We start from the raw sequence: 22,405 nt of genomic DNA, 5'->3' as shown, positions 1-22,405 counted from the left end.
GAGAAGTGAGGTTACAGGGAACCAGGCAGAGGGCCTTCTTGGTGGTGGCGCCCGCGCCGTGGAATGCCCTCCCACCAGATGTCAAGGCAATAAGCAACTATTTTACTTTTAAAAGACAACTGAAGGCAGCCCTGTTTAGGGAAGTTTTTCATATTTAATGCTATATCGTTTTTAACACTTGATTGGGAGCCGCCCAGAGTGGCTGGGGAAACTCGGCCAGATGGGCGGGGTATAAATTATTATTAATAATAATAATAATAATAATAATATTTGAAAGAGAACTAGCCATGGAGGCATCAGTGGCTAGTGAAGTTTGGTCGGAAATTCCCTCCTTGTCATTTGAATACATTGGCTCGGAACCTCCCTTCTGGAGCAACAGAAAACAAGCTTGCTCCATCTTCCATGGGATGGCCCTTCGGATATTGGAGTGTGGGATATAAACAGTTATAATCATGGAAGGGACCCCAGTAGTCATCAAGTCCAACGCCCTGCATTGCAGAAATCAGGAATCTTAGCTGAAGCATCCATGGCATCCATTATTATCATGAGAATAATAATAATAATAACAGACACATGTTGCAAAGAAACCAGCCCTGCAAAAGATGAAGAAGGTCTCAGCTTTCTATTGCTTTGGAAGAAGAACAAAACACACAACTCACACGCAAAGCGAGAGATAGACTTGTTTGTCTGCACCTCTGCTTGGCTGCCTGGAAGAGAGAGAGAGAGATCACAGCAACTGAAATTGTGAGAAAATGCAGAGCCACTTTTGCCTCCCTGGCATGACTCATCTCTGCAGCTCCGAGAGAGCTGCTCTGTTTATTCCTGAGCCCATCTGCCTCTGTTTACAGGCACATGTGGCAAGCCAGACGCTGTTTCTCCTCCTCCTCTTCCCACACGCCCTGCTCCAGGGAAACAAATAATGCCACAGAGGAGGCCTGTCTTCGGATTGCTGCCCTACAATGGGCCAGGAGTCCTGGGGTGGATTTGCAGCCGCTGTCTCCAGCTGCCCCGGGCTCAGCAAGCCACAGGCAACATGCTTCACATGCCCAGGGGGTCCCGGGTTCAAATTCCTGGCGACCCCCTGCCTGAAACTCTGGAGAAGGGGTCGGCAGGTCTTACCGGGCATGGGCCGGATCACTCCCGTGGAGATCTTCCGTGGGTTGGACCAGCACAGCACGATGCCGGAAATTGTGTCTGCACAGAAGCGATTCCGGTGTCTGGGCATGCTCAGAAGCTACAGTGGTGCCTCGCAAGACGAAATTAATCCGTTCCGCGAGTCTCTTCGTCTTGCGGTTTTTTCGTCTTGCGAAGCACCCCTCTTAGCGGCTATTAGCGGCTTAGCGGCTTAGAAAAAGGGGGGGAAGGGAAAAGACTCGCAAGACATTTTCGTCTTGCGAAGCAAGCCCATAGGGAAATTCGTCTTGCGAAGCGCCTCGAAAAACGGAAAACCCTTTCGTCTAGCGGGTTTTTCATCTTGCGAGGCATTCGTCTTGCGGGGCACCACTGTATTTCCAGAGCCGCGGAAGAGAGTCCCTGTGCCACACTGGTTTAGCACAGTGCGCGGGGACTCGCCGAGCGGACAGCTCGGTTTGGGGTCAGCTCGGGGGCCGGTTAAATGGCCCCCGTGCACCACTTCCGGCCCATGGGCCTTAGGTTGCCAACCCCTGCTCTGGAGAGTTCCTGTGTAGAAGGAATGCTAGGCTAGATGAATCCAAGGTCTGGCTCAGGAGAAGAAGACTGCCTTTGTTCCTATCCCAACTATTATTATTGTTGTTGTTATTGTTATCATTATTATTAGCAGCAGCAGCATTATAGCCCAGACCAGGATTTAAAGCATCTCATCATACCAATTGAAATGACCCAGATAAAATACAAAAGCTAAAAACGTTTGGAAGATAATATATTTAAAAAGCAATTTAATTCTAACATAATTAAAACAATATCAGAAACAGATCTATTGAAATACACGGAACAATGCAGCCTTCACAGCAAGGAAGAGAGCTGTTCTGGAATAGAAAATATATTTTTTTTATCCCTCTCTCCTAACACTAGAAGTCATGGGTATCCCATTTTTTTGCGGAGAAAGTCCTATTGCTCCACCGTGACCTCCCTGCCAATTTAGATACAGTGACTGAACTGGAGGCCCCTCGACTGACTTCAGGTCCAGTGTTGGACCATTTCGATCGGATACTCCCTACTGATGTGGATAGATTCCTCCAAGTTGGTAGGCCCACCACCTGCCTCCTTGATCCGTGCCCGTCTTGGCTGATTAGGGAGTGTCCAGATGTTGCGCGGACCCCCCTGGTTGAAATTATCTATTTATCCCTTGACACAGGGACATTCCCAGGGGAACTGAAGGAAGCAGTGGTGTGTCCACTCTTAAAGAAAACTTCATTAGATCCCTTAAAAGGTAAAGGTAAAGGTACCCCTGCCCATACGGGCCAGTCTTGACAGACTCTGGGGTTGTGCGCCCATCTCACTTAAGAGGCCAGGGGCCAGCGCTGTCCGGAGACACTTCCGGGTCACGTGGCCAGCGTGACATCGCTGCTCTGGCGAGCCAGAGTTGCACACGGAAACGCCGTTTACCTTCCCGCTGGTAAGCGGTCCCTATTTATCTACTTGCACCCGGAGGTGCTTTCGAACTGCTAGGTTGGCAGGCGCTGGGACCGAGCAGCGGGAGCGCACCCCGCCGCAGGGATTCGAACCGCCGACCTTTCGATCGGCAAGTCCTAGGCACTGAGGCTTTAACCCACAGCGCCACCTGCGTCCCTATTAGATCCCTTAGACCTATTCAATTACCGCCCAGTTTCAAATCTTCCATACCTGGGTAAGGTAATTGAGAGAGCGGTTGCTGAACAGCTTGGTAGGTTTCTGGAGGAAACATCGGCATTAGATCCATTTCAGTCCGGTTCCGTCCTGGTTTTGGGACGGAGACAGCTCTGGTTGCCCTAACAGATGATCTCTGTAGACAACTGGATCGAGGCGGGTCAGGACTGCTGATCCTTTTAGATTTGTCAGCAGCCTTTGACATGGTCGATCATGGTCTTCTGGACCACCGCCTCGCAGACGTGGGGATACAGGGCATAGCCCATAACTGGTTGTGCTCTTTTATCTCTGGTTGGGGACAGAGGGTGGCACTAGGGAGGGAAATGTCGTCGTGCCACTCCTTGGTGTGTGGAGTGCCGCAGGGCGCGATTCTCTCCCCGATGCTTTTTAACATCTTTATGCGCCCCCTTGCCCAGATTATCCGGAGATTGTCCTTCGAAGACAGAGGTCCTATGGCTAGGTCGGGATGGCATGGGGATGAGGGACCAACTCCCTTCTCTTGCGGGGGGTATAAATAAAAAATTATTATTATTATTATTATTATTATTATTATTATTATTATCCAACGAAGTTGAATGTTTGAAGATTTAGGATGGTGAAAAGAAAGACCTCCACACAGTGCAGAGTTAAACTGTGGAACTCCCTTCGGCAGGAATCAGTGATAGCCACCAACTACGGTGGCTTTTATTTATTTTTTATTTTTTTAAATAATATGTATTACTTTTAAACACTACAAAAAAGGAAAGTAAAAAGAAAAAAGACAATACAATATAATATAAAAAGATTACACAACAGTAACACAATAAACAAAACAAAACAAAGATAGTTTAGCACACATCATACAATTTCAGTATCTTACCTTTCATTCACTTGTTTCAACGACCTCCTCACACCTCCCTTTTTGTATTCCACTTCTATTAATTGTTTAAGCAATTCCTTTCCATCTTCCTCTATTTTCTGTCCTATAATTATCTTAACATATTCTAGCCTTATTTTTCCTTTAATACTCTAATAATCTATTTATACCTACCGTATTTTTCGCCCTATAGGACGCACTTTTTCCCCTCCAAAAATGAAGGGGAAATGTGTGTGCGTCCTATGGGGCGAATGCAGGCTTTCGCTGAAGCCTGGAGAGCGAGAGGGGTCGGTGCGCACCGACCCCTCTCACTCTGCAGGCTGCGCGGACCTCTCCGCAAGCAGCGGGAGCGCTCCCGCTGCTTGCGGAGAGTTGCTTGCATGCAGAAGCCTGCGCACGCTGGGCTCAGCGCGTCCAGGCTTCGCGGACCTCTCCGCAAGCAGCGGGAGCCAGCGCTGGGCTCCCACAGCTTGCAGAGAGCTGCCTGTTTGGGGGCTGGGGCAGGGGAAGCTCGGGCCTCCCCCGCCCCAGCCCCGCGCCTGGGGGGGGGGAATAATTTTTTCCCCTTTATTTCCCCCCCAAAAAACTAGGTGCGCCTTATGGGACGGTGCGTCCTATAGGGCGAAAAATACGGTAATTCCTTATAACATTTCTACTAAAGCCATATAACTTCATTCCAACATTTTTCTAACATTCATTAATTTTACAATATTTTTATAAATAGTCTTTAAACTTTTTTCCTATCTTCTTCCACCGACTCTTCTCCCTGGTCTCGGATTCTGCCAGTCATTTCCGCCAATTCCATATAGTCCATCAACCTGGTGATCTTCTGTCCGATGCTCTTAGCTCTTTTCCAAGTCCCTTCTGCAGATCTTCGTATTTATACAAAAACTTTACTTTGTCTTCTACTGATCTTATTTTTATTTTCCTTCCTTTAAAGCTGAAGAATAGACCTTGGGGAAACTCCCACCTAAAGATGATTTTATTCCTTCTCAGCAGGGCAACCAAATCTCCGTAGTTAGACATAAGATCCAAAAAGTATTTCAGGACGTCTTTAAAAATTTCCACTCTTGGCTGTTGTACTTCTAGGTTCTTCTGGTAGTGCCAACAGTCTCTTATTCTGTTCTTCTTTTTTTTCCCTCCTCTTCCAAATCTGAAGGCCCTCATAGTTTTAAACTCTTCTTGACCCAGATCCAAGTCCCAAAAATCAGCAAATTCCTGTGTGAAAAAGTCTATCAAACTTTCCTTCTCCAATTCAGGTAGGGCTCTGATCCTCAAATTCGTCTGTTTTTCTTTAAATCCAATAATAACAAGCGTCGACTTATGGTCATCAAGTTGCCTCTGTAAGGCTGGGACTCTCTCTCTCACCAATTGTGTTACTTTACATTCAGCAGCAACGGCTTTCTCCCTAGCTTCCTCCGCAGTCTGCCGTATCAAAATAGATTCCTGTATCAATTTCTGGATTGTTTCTGTATTGATATTCACCTTTTGTCCCAGATTATTTATACTTTCTGTATTTAAGTCAATTTTAATAGTTGCAACGTCCACTTTTGCATTTGTCACATCTATTTTCTTGTTAAGCTGTTCCAGTGAATCACTTATCTTACTTAATGCAACCGCTAAGGCCTCTTCTGTCGACATTCCTCTTGATTTTGAATATACTGTTACAAAAGCAATAGCGGAAGAAGCAGGGGGGGCTGATATTGAGGCTCTCCTAGATTGCTGCCGAGTCCTCCCAGACCTTAATGTTTTTTCAGGAATTGACTAGTCTGTTTTTTCCTTTCCATTTGCCATAACAGTTAACCGATTCAAGGTCAGTCCCAGAGTCTCACAGCTTTTTATCTTGCAGCCGGAAATTCCCCAGCCCAGCTCTTGTAACAGTTTCAAAAGCTTCCTCTAGGGGGAAACAGTTTCTGTTTATATTAGTCAATAATGTCCTCTTTTAAACACAGCTCAAACAATGAAGTTAGTTTCAATTTTCAGTTACTTTTACTCCTTTTTAAAAGCAGACGGAGACAGTAGAAACAATGTATTTCTCTTATTAGCTAGCTGTCAATGAACGTTCTAATCGCTGTCAGTGAGCCTTCCAAAGAACGTCAGTCCTGCTAGCAGCCCGTTTCCAGGGTCTGAGCGGCGGTATTTTAACTCTCTTCGCTCTCTCCCGCCCTCTCACAACTCCCCCCCTCTTCTCCTGCCTCCAAGGGAGGGTTTAATGTTCTTTACCGATGGAAATTTAGTCCTTTACAATAGGCTTTCCAAGGCTTCAGCTTGCAGCCTCAATGCTTCAATCTATTTAGAAAAGTGGAAGGCGGACTTCCTGTATTGAACCTCCCCGTTACGATACCAAATTAAACTTTTAGAAATCCAATTCTCCCGCTTCACCTCTACTCACGGGTAATTACTTTAAGATCAAATTGTCCACAGGAAAAAGTCAGCGCTCTCCGGCAACAGCTATGCGGCTTCGCTCCGTGGAAGAAGCAGACAATTCGAAGCACCGCGCCGCTCACCCCACGTCGCTCCGGACCCCCGAAACCAGGTTTCCCCGCGAGTAGGGGAGGCGCAAAAGGTGCCCGCCGAATCCCACGCTCACAGGCTTCTCCCGCCTGTGATTTTTTGTGGGTCTCCGTCTTTGCCGTGACGGCCAGACCCAAATTCCCACGGGGCAAATTCGTCCCGATCAGAGGAATTCCGCCATTACCGGAGGCACCAACCCGGAAGTCTCCAACTACGGTGGCTTTTAAGGAGGCTTTGGCAAATTCATGGAGGAGGGAGAAGGCAATCAAAGGCCACCAACCACAATAGCTATGCTCTGCCTTCGCGGTTGGAGACAGAAATGCTTCTGAACACCTGTTGCAGGAAACCGCAGGAAAGGAGAGGGATCTTGTGCTCGAAGGCTGCTTGTGAGTCTCCCACATAATAATGATAATAATAATAATAATTATAATAATAATAATAAATTTATACCCCGCCCATCTGGCTGGGTTTCCCCAGCCACTCTGGGCAGCTCCCAACAGAATATTAAAAACACCATAAAAGATCAAACATTAAACCTTCAGGTGTCTTCTAAAAGTCAGGTAGTTGCTTATTGCCTTGACATCTGAAGGGAGGGCGTTCCACAGGGTGGGAGGGAGCCACCACCGAGAAGGTCCTCTGCCTGGTTCCCTGTAGCTTCACTTCTCGCAGGGAGGGAACCACCAGAAGGCCCTTGGAGCTGGACCTCCATGTCCAGGCTGAATGATGGGGATGGAGACGCTTCTTCAGCATCTGTTGGCTGCCCACTGTGAGAACAGGATGCTGGAACGAGAGATGGACCATTGTGGCCTGATCCAGAAGGCTCTTCTTAGGTCCTCAAGTTTTTAAAAAATGAATGTCTACAAGTGCGATTGGCTGTAGGGAAGGTTATGTTCTTAACCTGAGTGCAACCCCCAGTTGTGATTCCCAGCACATAATGGCCTCTGGCGGCAGAGGCAGAAGGCAACCACTTTGGCTGTGTTAAGAGAAGGTTCTCAATTTCTGGACTGTCCCTTAGAATCGTAGGACAGTACAGTTGGAAGAAAACCCCAAGGGCCATCTGGTCCAACCCTCTGCAAAGCAGGAATCTCGGCTAACAGATGACAGTATAGTATTGTGTATTTTAAAATGGGGTTTCAGAGTTTTTAGGGTTTTTTTTTAATGTTTTCTGTAGTTTTTCTGTAGTTTTCTGTAGTTTTTCTGTAGATTTCTGTAGTTTTTCTGTAGTTTTCTGTAGTTTTTCTGTAGTTTTTCTGTAGTTTTGTAGTAGTTTTATGTAGTTTTTATGTAGTTTTATGTAGTTTTTCAATTTCATTGTTCTGCATGGGACAATGACAATAAAGATATCGTATATCGTATAGGTGGCCGTCCATCCTCTGCTGTAAAACCTCAGAGGAAGGCTAGCCACAGCCTCCCAAGGGAGACCGTTCCACTGACAAACCGCTCCTTGTTTCGTAGGTCTCAAATAAAAGATGCTGCAGGATTTTTGGATCCAAGTCCTGAGTGAACAGCCCAAAATGTTTGCCCCACCCACCCACCTCACCTCCATTTTGTGAACCAGCCTGGCAGGGCAGCCCGGGATGTGACTCTCACATGCACCCATGAGATGGCGCTGATGCTCCACAGACTTGGGCCAAAGCAGAGTTTTAGGAGCAGGGGTCAGCAAACTTTTTCAGCAGGGGGCCGGTCTACTGTCCCTCAGACCTTGTAGGGTGCCAGACTACTTTTTTTTTGGGGGGGGGAGAACAAATTCCTATGCCCCACAAATAACTCAGAGATGCATTTTTAAATAAAAGCACACATTCTACTCATGTAAAACACACTGATTCCCGGACTGTCCGTGGGCCAGATTTAGAAGGCGATTGGGCCGGATTCGGCCCCTGGGCCTTAGTTTACCTACCCATGTTTAGGAGTGTCACTCTGGACCTGTTTGGCTACAAAGCAGTGGCTCCCAATTAGCTAAATGCTGCAGCCCACCCTATTTTTCGAAAGCCAAGCCAAGGACCCCCTGCTTTTGAAAATATGGATGTCCCTGGTGGCTTTTGGTGTGCGAATGGTGCCACAAGCCCCCTGGGTGGGTTATGCAGACCCGCCATGAACCACCAATTGGGAACTATGGGGGGGGGGGGGAATTGGTTCCCAAAGAGGGCAGTACCCCCCCCCCCCGGAGGAAAGTGGGGTTAACTAGGGCAGTGTTTTTCAACCTTTTTTGGGCAAAGGCACACTTGTTTCATGAAAAAAATCACGAGGCACATCACCATTAGAAAATGTTAAAAAATTTAACTCTGTGCCTATATTGACTATATATAAAGTAATTCTCTTGAATAGGAATCAAATAAACACAAAGAAAGTATTTTATAATTACTTTGTTATGAAATAGTAAGTAAACAGAAATATGAAAAATTATAAAATACTTTATTTTTGTTTATTTTTGTTTTTTTAATAATATTTATTAAATTTTTAACAGAAAAGAGTTACAAAATAATAACACACAAAAAAAAGAAAAATACAAAAATACAAAAACCAAAAAATTTAACATAAAAATAAAAAATAAAAAATAAAGATCCCTCTTTTATAATGTCTTACATTCATTTACTTATTTTCATGACTTCCTCACACCTCCTTTTTTGTATTCCATTTAAAAATTTATTCAGCAAATTCATAACCTCATATTTTACCCTTAATTATTTATCTTCACATATTCTAACTTCAAATTTTCATCTGGTTATCCATCCCTTCTTGCATATTCTTATTTTACCTTATTATTAGAACCACTTCATTTTATTCCAACGTCATTAACATTCAATAATTTTACAGTGTTTCTGTCGATAGATTTTAAATTTCTTCCAATCTTCTTCCACCGACTCTTCTCCCTGGTCTCGGATTCTGCCAGTCATTTCAGCCAATTCCATATAGTCCATTACTTGCATCTGCCATTCTTCCAGGGTGGGTAGATCTTGTGTCTTCCAATGCTTTGCAATGAGTATTCTTGCTGCTGCTGTAGCATACATAAAAAAAGTTCTATCATTCTTTGGCACCACTTGGCCGACCATACTCAGGAGAAATATATAAAATACTTTATTTTTAAATCTTTCGAATTTTTCAATTTTTCCCACGGCACACCAGGCAACATCTTGCGGCACACTAGTGTGCCGCAGAACAGTGATTGAAAAACACTGAACTAGGGGACGCCAAGAGGCAAGGGGGCAGTTGAGGGTTAGACTCTAGATGTGTAAGTGACTCAGACTTTGAGAAGCTGGCTTCTCTGGGTCATGTTCGTCAGCTTTCTCGACTCAGACTAATGGTAATTGGATTTGGAGTAAACGTGCAATTAATCGTCAATATTTTGAATATTGTTATCTTCCTGAGAGGGCCTTGCAAACTGCTGTTGGCTAGGGGGAGTTGGCTAGGGGGCACTGGGAATGAGTTTAAATGTAAAGGGACCCCTGACCATTAGGTCCAGTCGTGGCTGACTCTGGGGTTGCGGCGCTCATCTCGCTTTATTGGCCGAGGGAGCCAGCGTACAGCTTCCGGGTCATGTGGCCAGCATGACTAAGCCGCTTCTGGCAAACCAGAGCAGCGCATGGAAACGCCGTTTACCTTCCCGCTGGAGCACTACCTATTTATCTACTTGCACTTTGACGTGCTTTCGAACTGCTAGGTTGGCAGGAGCACAGACCGAGCAATTGGAGCTCACCCTGTTGTAGGGATTCGAACCGCTGACCTTCTGATCAGCAAGTCCTAGGCTCTGTGGTTTAACCCACAGCACCACCCGCGTCCCTCGGGAATGAGTTAAGTGAATAATTATAATAATATAATAATAATAGTTTATTATTTATACCCCGCCTATCTGGCTTGGTTTCCCCAACCACTATGGGCAGCTCCCAACATGTTATTATTATCAATAATAAAGCAATTTAACATCAAACATTAAAAGCTTCCCTAAACAGGGCTGCCTTCAGATGTCTTCTAAAAGTCAGATAGTGGTTTATTTCCTTGGCATCTGATGGGAGGGCGTTCCACAGGGCTGCCTTCAGATGTCTTCTAAAACCAAGCAGGGTGTGGCCCCCCAAAGTTGGGAACCCTTGATCAAAAAATCATGCATGGTTTGTCTACAGAGAAACTGCTGCCTGTTGGGGCTTGGTTTTTTAATTCGGGACCTGTGCAGGTGTCGGAGGTTAACTTAATTCAAAGGGGTTATATGCAGCTTTTTGGCAAGCCTCTGAACACTTTCCTGGGGCTGGTTTTCCCTGGGTCTAAAAGAACAGAACGGGGAGGGGAAGAGCAGCGGCGTAGCGTGGGTTGTCAGCACCCGGGGCAAGGCAAGTAATTTGCGCCCCCTAACCCGGGGCAAGGCAAGTGATTTGCGCCCCTAACCCCTAACCTGCCGCCGCTGCCCGCTTCTTCTTGCTGCTGCCTGGGCTGGGGTATTTACGGTAAGGTAGCCACGGCGGCAGCGGCGGGTCCGTGTCAGGTGATCTGAGGCGAGTTGCCGCTGGCGCTGCCGCCCAAACGACGCCGCTTGCCCGGAGGAGGAGGAGGGCAGAGAGGCAAGGAAAATGCAACATGGCCCAGCAGCTGCAGCAGCGGCGGCGGCGGGGCTGTGAGGAGGGGCTGCCTGACGCGTGGGGACCGCGGCGAGCGCTGAGAGCCGCTGTCTGCCGGACGCCTTCAGCCCGGACGCGCGCACAGCTCGTCGGTTCCGCAAGACATGGGGCTCTGCTACAGCCTGCGCCCGAGGCTCTTTGGCAACTCCGGAGGCGGCGAGCGCGCCCCCCCCAGATGTTGCGCCCGGTGCGGCCGGCCCCCCTGCACCCCCCACGCTACGCCACTGGGGAAGAGAGAGGCTGTAGAGACTGAGTAGCTCTTGAAAGCTATTTCACTGTGCCTTTACACAACACAGAAAGATTACAAAGGCATTATTTCAGTCATGGTCCACACATGACATGCTCTTTCATTTTTTTTAAAAAAATGTTATTTATAATTCCCCCCCACAAGTATGTCAGGCAACTGTTCAAAAACAGTTCAAAAATAGATTCCCTTATTGATCGACTTTGCTTCCACCCTTCCGTGGTTTCCTCCTGTATCAGTCACTGCTGCATATTATAATCATTCTAATCCTTTCATCCATCTTATTCTCAAAATAGCTTTTACTGCTGAGCTTATTCCAAACCGGCTAGTCTGCTCCTTCATGCCAAAGCATGGAATTGGCTGCCGCAGTGACCACCAGCACGTACAGCTTTAAACTGATTATTTATTCGCTTACTTAGGGCATTTATTTTCCTCCAAGGAGCCTGAGGTGGCGTATGTGCCTTAATCCCCTTCCTCGTTTAGTCCCCACAACAACCCTGCGGTTAGGCTAGTTAGGCTGAGAGAGGCAGTGACTGGGCCAAGGGCACACCCAGGGAGCTTCATGGCCCACTGGGGGACTTGAACCCTGGTCTCCCAGCTCCTAAATTAATCCTCAGGAAAACCTTGTGAGGTAGACTAGGCTGAGAGGCAGGGCCTAGTCCAATACTCTTACCTATACACCACACTGGCCTTCCAAAATGAGAGCAGATAAATCAATGGGGGAATAACAAATCTTGGGAGTGGCTGTTCATCACGATGCCAAAATTAAACCTCCAAGGCTGTAAGCTGCAGAATAGGAACCACCTGAAGGGACCTTTGGGGTGTGTGTTTCTTTGAAAAACACCTGGCTGGCTCCTGTGAGAGGCAGGATGCTTGGTTAGGTGACAGACTCACCTTTCTTGGACGCATCAGAGCTCTCCTTACATACATTCTTACTATGAGAAAACGGTCATGATGCTTTAGCTGAGATTCCTGCATTGCAGGGGTTAGACTAGATGAATTGATGCTTAGACTAGATGAATTGATGCTTTTGAATTCTGGTGCTGGAGGGAGACTCTTGAGAGTTCCATGGGCTGCAAGAAGATCAAACCTCTCCATTCTGAAGGAAATCAGCCCTGAGTGCTGACTGGAAGGACAGATCATGAAGCTGAGGCTCCAAGACTTTGGCCACCTCATGAGAAGAGAAGACTCCCTGGAAAAGACCCTGATGTTGGGAAAGATGGAGGGCACAAGGAGAAGGGGACGACAGAGGACGAGATGGTTGGACAGTGTTCTCGAAGCTACCAGCATGAGTTTGACCAAACTGCGGGAGGCAGTGGAAGACAGGAGTGCCTGGCGTGCTCTGGTCCAGGGGGTCACAAAGAGGCAGACACGACTAAACGACTAAACAACAACAACAGACTAGATGAACCTTGGGGTCCCTTACAACTCTATGATTCTCTGATTCTGTGACATGGGAACCTCCATGTCAGAGACCAGACCTCCCTGGCCCTTCAGACGTGCTGGACTCCCTATCCGCCCCAGCAGGCCCAATGGTGCAGAGTTGGGCTCCAGAAACCTCTGCAAAGCTACCATTGGGCCACCTTTCTTGTCTGGGGATGAGGCAAAGCAAAGTCCAGAAATGATCCAGGAGGTGGAGCGAATCCCCTATGGAGAAAGGTTGCAGCATTTGGGACTTTTTAGTTCAGAGAAAAGGCAAGGAAGAGGCGGCGTGCTTTTTTCACAGGGGGACGAGGGTATACCAGCTCACATCCCCTTCATTAATGGCTGGAGGCAGTCCTAGGCGATTGCTCCCTAGGGAATTAGCCATGCTGATTGCCTTAATTATCTTTCCAACCTGCCTTGCCTACAGGGAGAAAAAGGCAGCCTCTGGGCTGGAGGAAGAAACTAATGATGCCCATCAACATTTTATTAACTGCTGGAGAAGCAGCAAAGATGCATTATTAAGGTACTTTGCATTTAAGGGGTATGTGTGTGAGTGTGCAAGTCCTATTGCCACTCATCACCCCAGTGATGAGATTCCAGGGGTTCCAGGCGATTACTCAGGGTTCAGTTTCCTCGGGAGGAAGATAAGCAGAGATTGCGATGTCTCTTGGATATCTGGTTTTATTTCCACGTATATACAACCTGAGCACAACACGGCAGGGCTCACAGCATCAACACCGCAACAGGTCTTGTTTCTCCATCGGTCACAGCTTTGGATCCAGCACAGAGCAAGCAGGCCTTTCTGTCTCCAGCTTCCAGCTTGTTTCCCAGGTCAGCTCTCTCACACAGCTTTGGCTATTGCTCAGAGCTAGGAGAGGGGGTGGAGGAAAGGTTGCTCATTTATTCTATGGCTCCGAGCAACTTATGCTAATCTTATTGCTTAACAAGCCATCCCCAACCAAAAGGACTGGTTTGGCAAGCTGGCTCTCATACCTTCTTTCCCCCACATATACAGGAACCCATGAACTGAAGGGAACCCAGGGCATCATCCAAACTGACCCCCACCACACAAACCAGCAAAACTATATTTTGACGCTATCGGGCCTTTTCAGGTGAGCGTGTGTGTGTTTGCCAACCTGTGCTAAGTGTCCATGTAATATATGCAGCTCTGCCTTCCCTTAGTGCCCTCCAGATGTGCTGGACCGCAAGTCCCAAGAGGCCCTGCCGCACCGATGGGAGTTGTAGTCCGATACATCTAGAGGGAGCCAGGTTGGGGAAGAAGGTGAGATAAGGGAAGGGAAGAGATAGAGGCACAAGCATACCCACAGGGTAGCACCACTTTCTAAATACTGTGCCTTAATGTGCTAGATGCATTGCTTAATTAAGTGCCTTAATGCTGTTTGGGGAAATATCTGCCACTACCCAGCTTGTGTTGTGGAGGGGATTCTGCAGTTACGCAACACTGAAGATTTGGCCATATCAAACTGGTTTTTAATTGGCTAGCCCAGACTGGGGATTTTCATAGAACCGTATAGTTGGAAGGGACCCCAAGAGTCATCTAGTCCAGTCCCCTGCAATGCTTTGAATGCCTCTCTCTCACAATGAGTGAAGGTGGGACAGACTTTAGGTTAAGGGAGGATTTAGTCTACGCAACTCTGCAGAAGGTCAGGGCTTAACCCAGGAACACGATATGTACGAAAACAAAGCAGCTGCTGAGCATGGGCAAAGTGCACTTCCAAGCAAAAAGCCACAGCTGGTTCTTGGGCTTATTCTAGAGCAATGTCCTTACGAAAGGACATTACAGAGTTGGAAAAGGTTTAGGAAAGGGCAACCAAAATGAAGAAAGACTGCAGTGTTTGGGACTTTGACGCTTACATGATAGACTGAAGTTTATTAAAATTATGCGTGGCCCAAAGAAAGTGGATAGAGGAAAGTTCTCTCCTTCGTAACACTGGAACTCGTGCAGATCCAAAGAAGCTGAACGTTCGAAGATTCGGTACAGAGAAAAGAAAGGAATTCTTCAGCCAGGTGCTCTAATGGGAAACTAGCAAGCAGGATTTGAACAGAAGAGTGCTCTCCCCTTCTGGTGTCCAGAAGCATTGCTTCCTGCAGCTGTGGAGACACCGCATAGCCGTCCTGCCTAGTAGTCACAGAGCCCTTTCCTCCATCAATTTGTCTCATTTCAAAGCCACCTGGGTTGCTTCTAGTGGGAGTGAGTTCCATAGTTTAACCTTCCCTGCAAATAAAAACGAACTACCACCAGCGCACCAGCAGGGAGAAAAGACTTTTTTTTTGCCGATGTGTTGTTTGTTGCTTTCGAGGTACACCCTCAAATGGGACTCTCCCCCCCCCCCGCAGAAACTCAGCTCTGCCCTAAGCTCTTTCCTCTCCACCCTCCTCTTTTTGCACCTGCCTTCTTCCCTAAGTGAGGACCCGTCCAAGCGAGCAGCATCTCAAGGATGCGCAATAACCAAGCCCGCCAAGGAGATGGTTTCTCTGCAAAATTGGGGAGCTCATCCAGGCTGCCGCCGCCCGCCGCCCCTCCCTCCAAGATCTGAAAGCTCAGAGCATCCGTCCTCCTCCTCTTTTTAGAAAGAGGGCAGTAGGACCCAGCAGAAGCCTCGGGCGCCCGGGGAGGTGAGTGTCTCTCTCTGTCTCGCCTTGTTCCCCGCCTGCTTTTGCATCCTTGAGAGAAAAGGCAGCAGATTCTGCCAAGGAGGCGCCCGGCCTGCATCCCGGCCAGCGAGCTGTGGGGAGGGGGGCTGTGCCTGCCCAGAGGGGGAAAGGGGGGGGGGCATCAGGCGCGAGGGCGCTGGCTTGGCAATGTGAGCCCATCTGCCCCCATCTCTCTGAGGAGGAGAGAAAGGGCGCCCTGCGCGCCTGCTTTGCTGCCTGGCCCCAGGGACCGGCTCTTCTCCCGACTGGTCCTCTCTTCCCTGCCTGGCGAGCATCCTTGGAACTCTCCCTGCATCCCAAGGAAGGACCACTTTGCCATCACCGCTTCTTTCCCCCCACAGACAGCTTTTCTTTCTTCGTGTTTTCTTTTCTTTCCCCCGTAGCGCAAGGGAGGAGAAGAACAACTCTCCTAGGAGTTGTCGAAGCGTCTTCCCCTTTCCTCTCGCAGCCATCTCTTGAGAGTGGAAGGAAGGTTTCAGCGCTTGAGAAAAGAGGGCGGAGGGAGGACGACGACGAGTCCGAGCCAATTGCCGGAGGAGGAAGTCCTTCCACTCTCACCTGTTCCCTCCCGGAGGGCTGGATCTAAGGCTGTGACTCACCTGCGCGGCTGGTTTCCAACAGGACACGACAACAACGCAGCGCCAGGCTTTGGCAGGCGACCAAAGCCACGCAGACTTCTTCTCCCCGTCTCCTTTGGGTGGCTCTGCCCCTTTTCCTCCTCCTCACCCTCCTTCTCCTCCTCCGCCGCCACGAAAAGGAAGAACTCGGGAGTTCTCTGCAGCCTGCTGTTAAGTATTATAATATCCATGTCCGCTTTCGCCTTGGCAAAAGGGGAACACCTCTCCATTGGGGAGAGACACCTCTGCCAAATCTGATTTCTCTGGCTAACTTAGTTCCCCCTCCATCTCCACCTGCCTCGTGCTCTCCCCGCCCCCCTGATCCGAGACAAAAACCTCCTTGTTCTTTCATAATCGCTGCGAAATCAGTTTTACAAGGAAAAAAAAGAGAAAGGATAGAACCGGCCTCTCCAGTTTTGGCTTGGAAACCGAAGGAAGATCTCGCAGGTTTCACATCTCAGCCCACTTTTCGTTTTGCTGAGACACACTGAAATTTACAGTTTTGGTTGTGCCGGCTTATATATCTTGACTTCGACGCCATGTCCACCCGGGACAGCGTGCAGATTCCGGACGACCGAGATTTTGACCACTTCCGGACGGAGTGCAATTCTGACGACGGCTGGAGCCTCACGTACAACAAGTCTGGGATTGGCGTGTGGATCCAGATCCTTGAGGCAGAGAAATCCCTGCACAAGATCAAGGTAAGGAATGCGCCATGGAGCGTGGAAGGATCTGGCCCAGCACAAGCAACCAGGGTTTTGTTGTGGCTTCAGGCCACAGGCCCTGGTTGGCAGGGTTGTTGTTTTTTAATTCTCTTGTTTATTAACAACTTTTCTTTTCCCTCAGTTGCCACTTCTACTTTTCTGTCTCTTTTGGGGTTGACGCAGGAAACCCAAGGCAGTTTGCAGATGTAGCGTTTTGAGGTATTTAATATGCAGGGGTCTGCAGCCCATAGTGAACCTGTCCCACACGAGCCTCACAAAAAGGAAATGTGTGAGAGGGCACCTGTGGCCTTGCCCCACTCCTGTGAGTTGTCACATATGACTCCCAACCGCGCCAGAATGCCTGGCGACTGAAGTTTCGAAACCTAACGTGCACTTTGCTGGGAAGTCAGGTTCTCCTCATGACCGGACATTTTGACCGCTGCATGGAAGTCCTTGATAAGGCATTTCGTTAGAAATTCAGTTGCGCAATCCTCAGTGTCACCGCCACAAAATGAAGCAAGTGCCACCAGGCAGCAGAAAAGCGGCAGATTAATAAGTCACAAAAGGGCAGGAGTTACAAAGCGCTGTGCTGTCTTGAACTGGGCCACTTTGGAACGAACATGTAGATTTTTGGGTTTCACAGACCTCTTTGTCAGATAGAAACTGATGAAGACTTCTGAGAAGGCGGAAAATGTGCATACCAGCTGAAAACATATAATGTACTGGCTATGTGTTCCTTTCCCTGCATGCACCAAGTTTAATTTTTTTTTTTTGGGGGGGTGCATTTGTGCAAACCTGAATATCTTGGTCTTTTTTATTTGAACTTCTAAGTCACCTGAACTCTGTCCTTGAAGCTCCAGGGAGGCTGCAGTGCAAACACCCACCCACCATTGACTCACTGCGCTGTGAACCAGGAACTTCCTGGTGTGAGTCTTTCACGAGGTCACCCTCTGTCCGACTTAGCAACTCCCCTTTCGATCGGGTTAAGATGATGCTGGCCTTCCTTACTGGGGCGACGTTGCGTTTAGTTGGTCAGGTTTGCAAAGTTCTCTGAATCCTATGAGAAGCAGTATAATGATCTCTGAATCACTCCGGTGCTTTCCCTCCTTGTCAACACAACAACCTTGTGAGGTAGGTCGGGCAAGGGAAGAGAGTTTTCTCCAGAGAGCATTGAAGTTCCACTGGAGCTTGGTTGGCTGTCTTTGCCTGAACACCACATGCTAGCTACTATATAATAAATGGAGGATGCCCTAATGTAATTATTCTTTAAGAACAGAGGAAGCTTATGCTGAGACCGACTGGCTCCGTATTGCCTTCACGCACTGACAGTGATTCTCTCAGGTTTCAGATTAGTGTCGTTCCCCCCCGTCCCCCCCCCCCGGAGACGCTCTCCTAGCATTCTAGAGGCCTCTCCAAACTTCGAAATTTGCTAGGCACATTTTGCACCTGGCTATCAGCCGCTTGCGACCAAGTGAAGATGTCCAGGAGTCAGGATGGTGCCTGATGTCTCCACCACCTGTGGATCCTTGGCTTGGGACTGTTTTCACGCCCCAGTTCCACATCCTGTAGAATCCTGCCATCCTACACAATCAGAATGAATTTCAGGTACCAAAAAGTCGCACGGAAAGATACGACTTTTGAGTCGTCTGGACCCCAAATGGTCACTAGGCAACCACAACCCTGGTTTCAGGAGCCATTTGGCGCCTAGCTTATATATCTGAATTCCTAACCCTGTTTGTCTCTGAGCTTTGCAACGCACACAGCTTTCGGAGAGATCCAAGTGCCACACATACATGGTCTTCCTAATACTCGCAACAACCCTGTAAGGGAGGCAATAATTATTATCTCCCTATGAGATGCTTTTGAATTCTGGTGCTGGAGGAGACTCTTGAGAGTCCCATGGACTGCAAGAAGATCCAACCGATCCATTCTGAAGGAAATCAGCCCTGAGTGCTCACTGGAAGGACAGATTGTGAAGCTGAGGCTCCAGTACTTTGGCCACCTCATGAGAAGAGAAGACTCCCTGGAGAAGACCCTGATGTTGGGAAAGATGGAGGGCACAAGGAGAAGGGGGCGACAGAGGACGAGATGGTTGGATAGTGTTTTCGAGGTTACCAGCATGAGTCTGACCAAGCTGCGGGGGGCAGTGGAGGACAGGAGTGCCTGGCGTTCTCTGGTCCATGGGGTCACGAAGAGTCGGACACGACTAAACGACTAAACAACAACAACAACAAAGGGCTGTGGCCCTGGCGTCTTACACGGCGCTGCCTTCCAGATTTTTGACGGATGCAAGGTTGGTTGAACCAGGGGATTTTATCACATGCAACTTTTCATACAGGGGAGGGAGAAGCTGCTTTGGAGATCCCCTTTTCTATGCAAGGAGTCAGGGGCTCAGCTGGCCTCTCCCCTCCATGCCTGCCTGCTATACAGAAAGTAACCACACAATTAAACCCCTGTGTTGCAAACAATTATCAGTAGTAGCCAAGGCAACACGATGACCAAGTACAACAATGCGATGTCAATATGAACTCTTTATATAATCCGTACAGAACATTGAACAGTATGAAATATATGAAATATGCACTCGCTGCAAAACCAAATAAACAGAAATCTTACAAATCTCTGAAAGTCACAAAATAGGCACTCTTGATGGATACTCTTGAAAACATAGAACCAAATAAACAGTAGTCTTAGAAAGTCTTTGTAGACTATGCAAGTCTCTGAAAGAAGCAATGGGTCAGATTCTTATCTGGGGAAAATAAGCCGTAAAGCTTTGTTTTATGACGTCCAACGCTGCCGAAATGGTCTGCAAACAGACGTAGTGAACAGTGATTCCAGATATACCCACTTTCTGCTATACAGAAAGGGCTTCTGATGCCTTTCTTCATCCAGGAGTCCTTTGGGAGGGAAGGAAGGGTGGGATACCAATCATTGTTGTTGTTGTTGTTGTTAATAATAATAATAATAATAATAATAATAATAATAATAATAATAAATTATTATGTTAATAATTATAGAGAAAACTCATGCTCGGGCTTTGCCAAATACCCTGCATGTCATTCAGATACACAGTGAGCTGGTTCACACATGCATTTTAAACATGGCATTTGTTAGTCAGCTTTTCTGGGTCTTGTGAATGCTACAGTGTCCCACGGGTGTCGAGATCGCAGTTTGCCCAGCCTCAGTTCTATTGGCCATCCTTCCACTGCTTAAAAACCTCTCCCGAAGGAGAGTCCACCACGTTCATAAGACCACTCACTCTGGCAAAGAGGAGAACTAAACCGGACTGAAAAGACAGTTATAGGAGCCGACCCAAAGTCGTCGTCGTCCCCCATATCATGCGAGTGAGCTGTGAAAATATGATTCCTTTCCCGGTTCCTCATCTGTCTCCTCATCCAGCTCCTTCTGTCTTGTATGCCTGAAGCTTTTTAGCAGAGATCCTCTTTGCTTAATCACATAAAGAGGTGGAGCAGGGAGATCGGTTTCCCGAGGGGGAAAACGGATGTTTCCATCCCATTAACGTTACCCGGCACTCTGGGGCCAGAGGTCAGTTGGTGCCTCCGAGACGCCGTCTCTAAGCAGCAACAAGGATCAATGGGCTCCGGTGGCTCCTTCCGTGCTTTGCACCCGTGCAGAACGACGGCTAAGTGGTGTCAAGGAATAGATTCAGTCGCCACAGATTTAAAGAGATGGATTTGGAGGACGGGCCTCAGAGATCCTTGAGCGCCGGCAAACGTAGATCCTTTTTAGGCTTGGCAACCGACCAGAAGCAGGAGGGAATGATGTGAAGTGCTCTTGTGCTGTCTGTGGAAATCTCCCGGTGAAGCTTTTTCGCAGCCTGGAAATAAACACCGTGCTTTTTGTAAACATGAAATCTGCCTGTGGTGGCAGATATCAAGGTACCAAGCTGTTTCTGCACAGCAGCAGAGGCATTTTGAGAAAGCTGGCAACCTCAGCTCCACAGGTCCATCTGCCTGCATCTCTTGATCCAGGCATAGCCTTTGAAAGAGATTTCTGTTATTTTCTCTTGAAAAATAATAGAATCAGACGTTTTTATTTTTCTGGCTCGGTTAAGAGGAACGGTTACCCTCTAAAATCATGCCTCAACAGGGTGGGCACTTGGAGATATGATATACGATAGCTTGTTTCCTCCAGTTGATCAGTTCCATCTATTGGAGATGGTGAAATGAGGCAGAGGTTTAAGAGGCCCAGAATCTGTTTTCCCATCTTGCAGTTTGTAATCTCATCTATTCTCCCTTCTCAGAAAGACACACACACACACACACAGAGAGAGAGAGAGAGAGAGAGACCTCACTTCTGAGAAAGGCACAGAGGCATAAACGAAAGTGTAGCACCACCTGGTAGATGACTCTTGGTGGTTATTGTTGTTATAATATATTTAATTATACCCTGTCTTTTTCCTTGACAGGGACTCGTCGACTTACAGTTAAAAATAAGAACTGCTAAAAATGTAAGGGGAGGGCAAACAATAACCAAAAAGCAAATTAAACATTGATAGAATTAAAACTCTTTCTCTCTCTCATCGTAGAATCATAGGACTGTAGAGTTAGAAGGGACCACAAGGGTCATCTAGCCCAGCCCCCTGCAAAGCAGGAATCTCTTGCCCAGTGTGGGGCTCAAACCCACAACCTGAGATTAAGAGTCCCGTACTCTATGGACCAAGTACACACACATATATATGTATATCTATTAAAACTATACATATAAGTGCAATAAAAACAGCAAGCAACAGACCTTTCCTTAAAAGCAGTTAGATCCCCAAGGTCTGTTGGAACAAGCAAGCCTTCATCTGCTGGTGGCAGGACAGCAAGGAGGGAGTCTGTCTGGCTTCTCTAGGGAGGGGGTTTTCAAGTTGCTTGGGAGGAGCCACCACCGAGAAGGCCCTCTTCTGCGTCCCCAACAAGCGTCCCTGTGAGAAGAAGAAGAGTTTGGATTTGATATCCCGCTTTATCACTACCCGAAGGAGTCTCAGAGCGGCTAACATTCTCCTTTCCCTTCCTCCCCCACAACAAACACTCTGTGAGGTGAGTGGGGCTGAGAGACTTCAGGGAAGTGTGACTGGCCCAGGGTCACCCAGCAGCTGCATGTGGAGGAGCGGGGACGCGAACCCGGTTCACCAGATTACGAGACTACTGCTCTTAACCACTACACCACACTGGCTCTGTGAAGGTGGTGGGACCGAGCTAAGGGCCTCCTCTGAGGGTTTGCAGCTGACCAACTGCTCTTCAGATTTAGATTTATGAGGGGAGGTCAATGGATGCTGCAGGAGTCGGCAAACCTTTTCAGCAGGGGGCCAGTCCACTGTCCCTCAGACCATGTGGGGGCCGGACTATATTTTGAAAAAAGAAAAGAAAAAAGAAGAAGAAGAATGAATTCCTAGGCCGCACAAATAACCCAGAGATGCATTTTAAATAAAAGGACGCATTCTACTCATGTGAAAACCTGCTGATTCCTGGACCGTCTGAGGGCTGGATTTAGAAGGCGATTGGGCCGGATCCGACCCCCGGGCCTTAGTTTGCCTACCCATGCTGTTGAGAGTCTCAGAGAAGGAGATGGATAGACCTTACGCATGGCTAGAAACCAAGAGAGCCGGTGTGGTGTAATGGTTAGAAAGCTGGACTAGGGCCTGCGAGACCCGGGTTCGAATCCTGACTTGGCCACATGCAGTGGGGGTCAGTGGCTGCCTCTCAGCCCAGCCTACCTTGCAGGGTCGATGGGGGGATTAAATGAGGAGGGGGAGCATTACTTAGGCCACCTTGAGCTCCTTGGAGAAAAAGGTGGGAAAATACATTTGATAAGTAGATAACAAGGGCACAGCTCTACTGGGAGAATGTCCCACTAGGTAGTGTGAAACCCAATTTTTCATTGAGGGCCTTAAAAATATGTTTTTGGCTGTAAGCAATTCAAACCTGCTATTA

General features: G+C 47.9%; 1 protein-coding gene across 1 annotated transcript in view; it reads left to right on the top strand.

The window, feature by feature from the left end:
- Positions 1-15,119: 15,119 nt before the first annotated feature.
- STARD10 (StAR related lipid transfer domain containing 10) overlaps positions 15,120-22,405 on the top strand; it is a 61,336-nt gene continuing 54,050 nt past the window's right edge. The window contains exon 1 of the mRNA XM_079974145.1: positions 15,120-16,463. Coding sequence (XP_079830271.1) covers positions 16,302-16,463 — 162 coding nt within the window. The 5' untranslated portion in view covers positions 15,120-16,301. The remainder of the gene's footprint in view (positions 16,464-22,405) is intronic.

This window comes from Podarcis cretensis (assembly GCF_951804945.1).
Source record: "Podarcis cretensis genome assembly, chromosome: 4".
NCBI lineage: Eukaryota > Metazoa > Chordata > Lepidosauria > Squamata > Lacertidae > Podarcis > Podarcis cretensis.
Note: the sequence above shows the minus strand (reverse complement) of the source record. Positions and strands in the feature narration are given on the sequence as shown.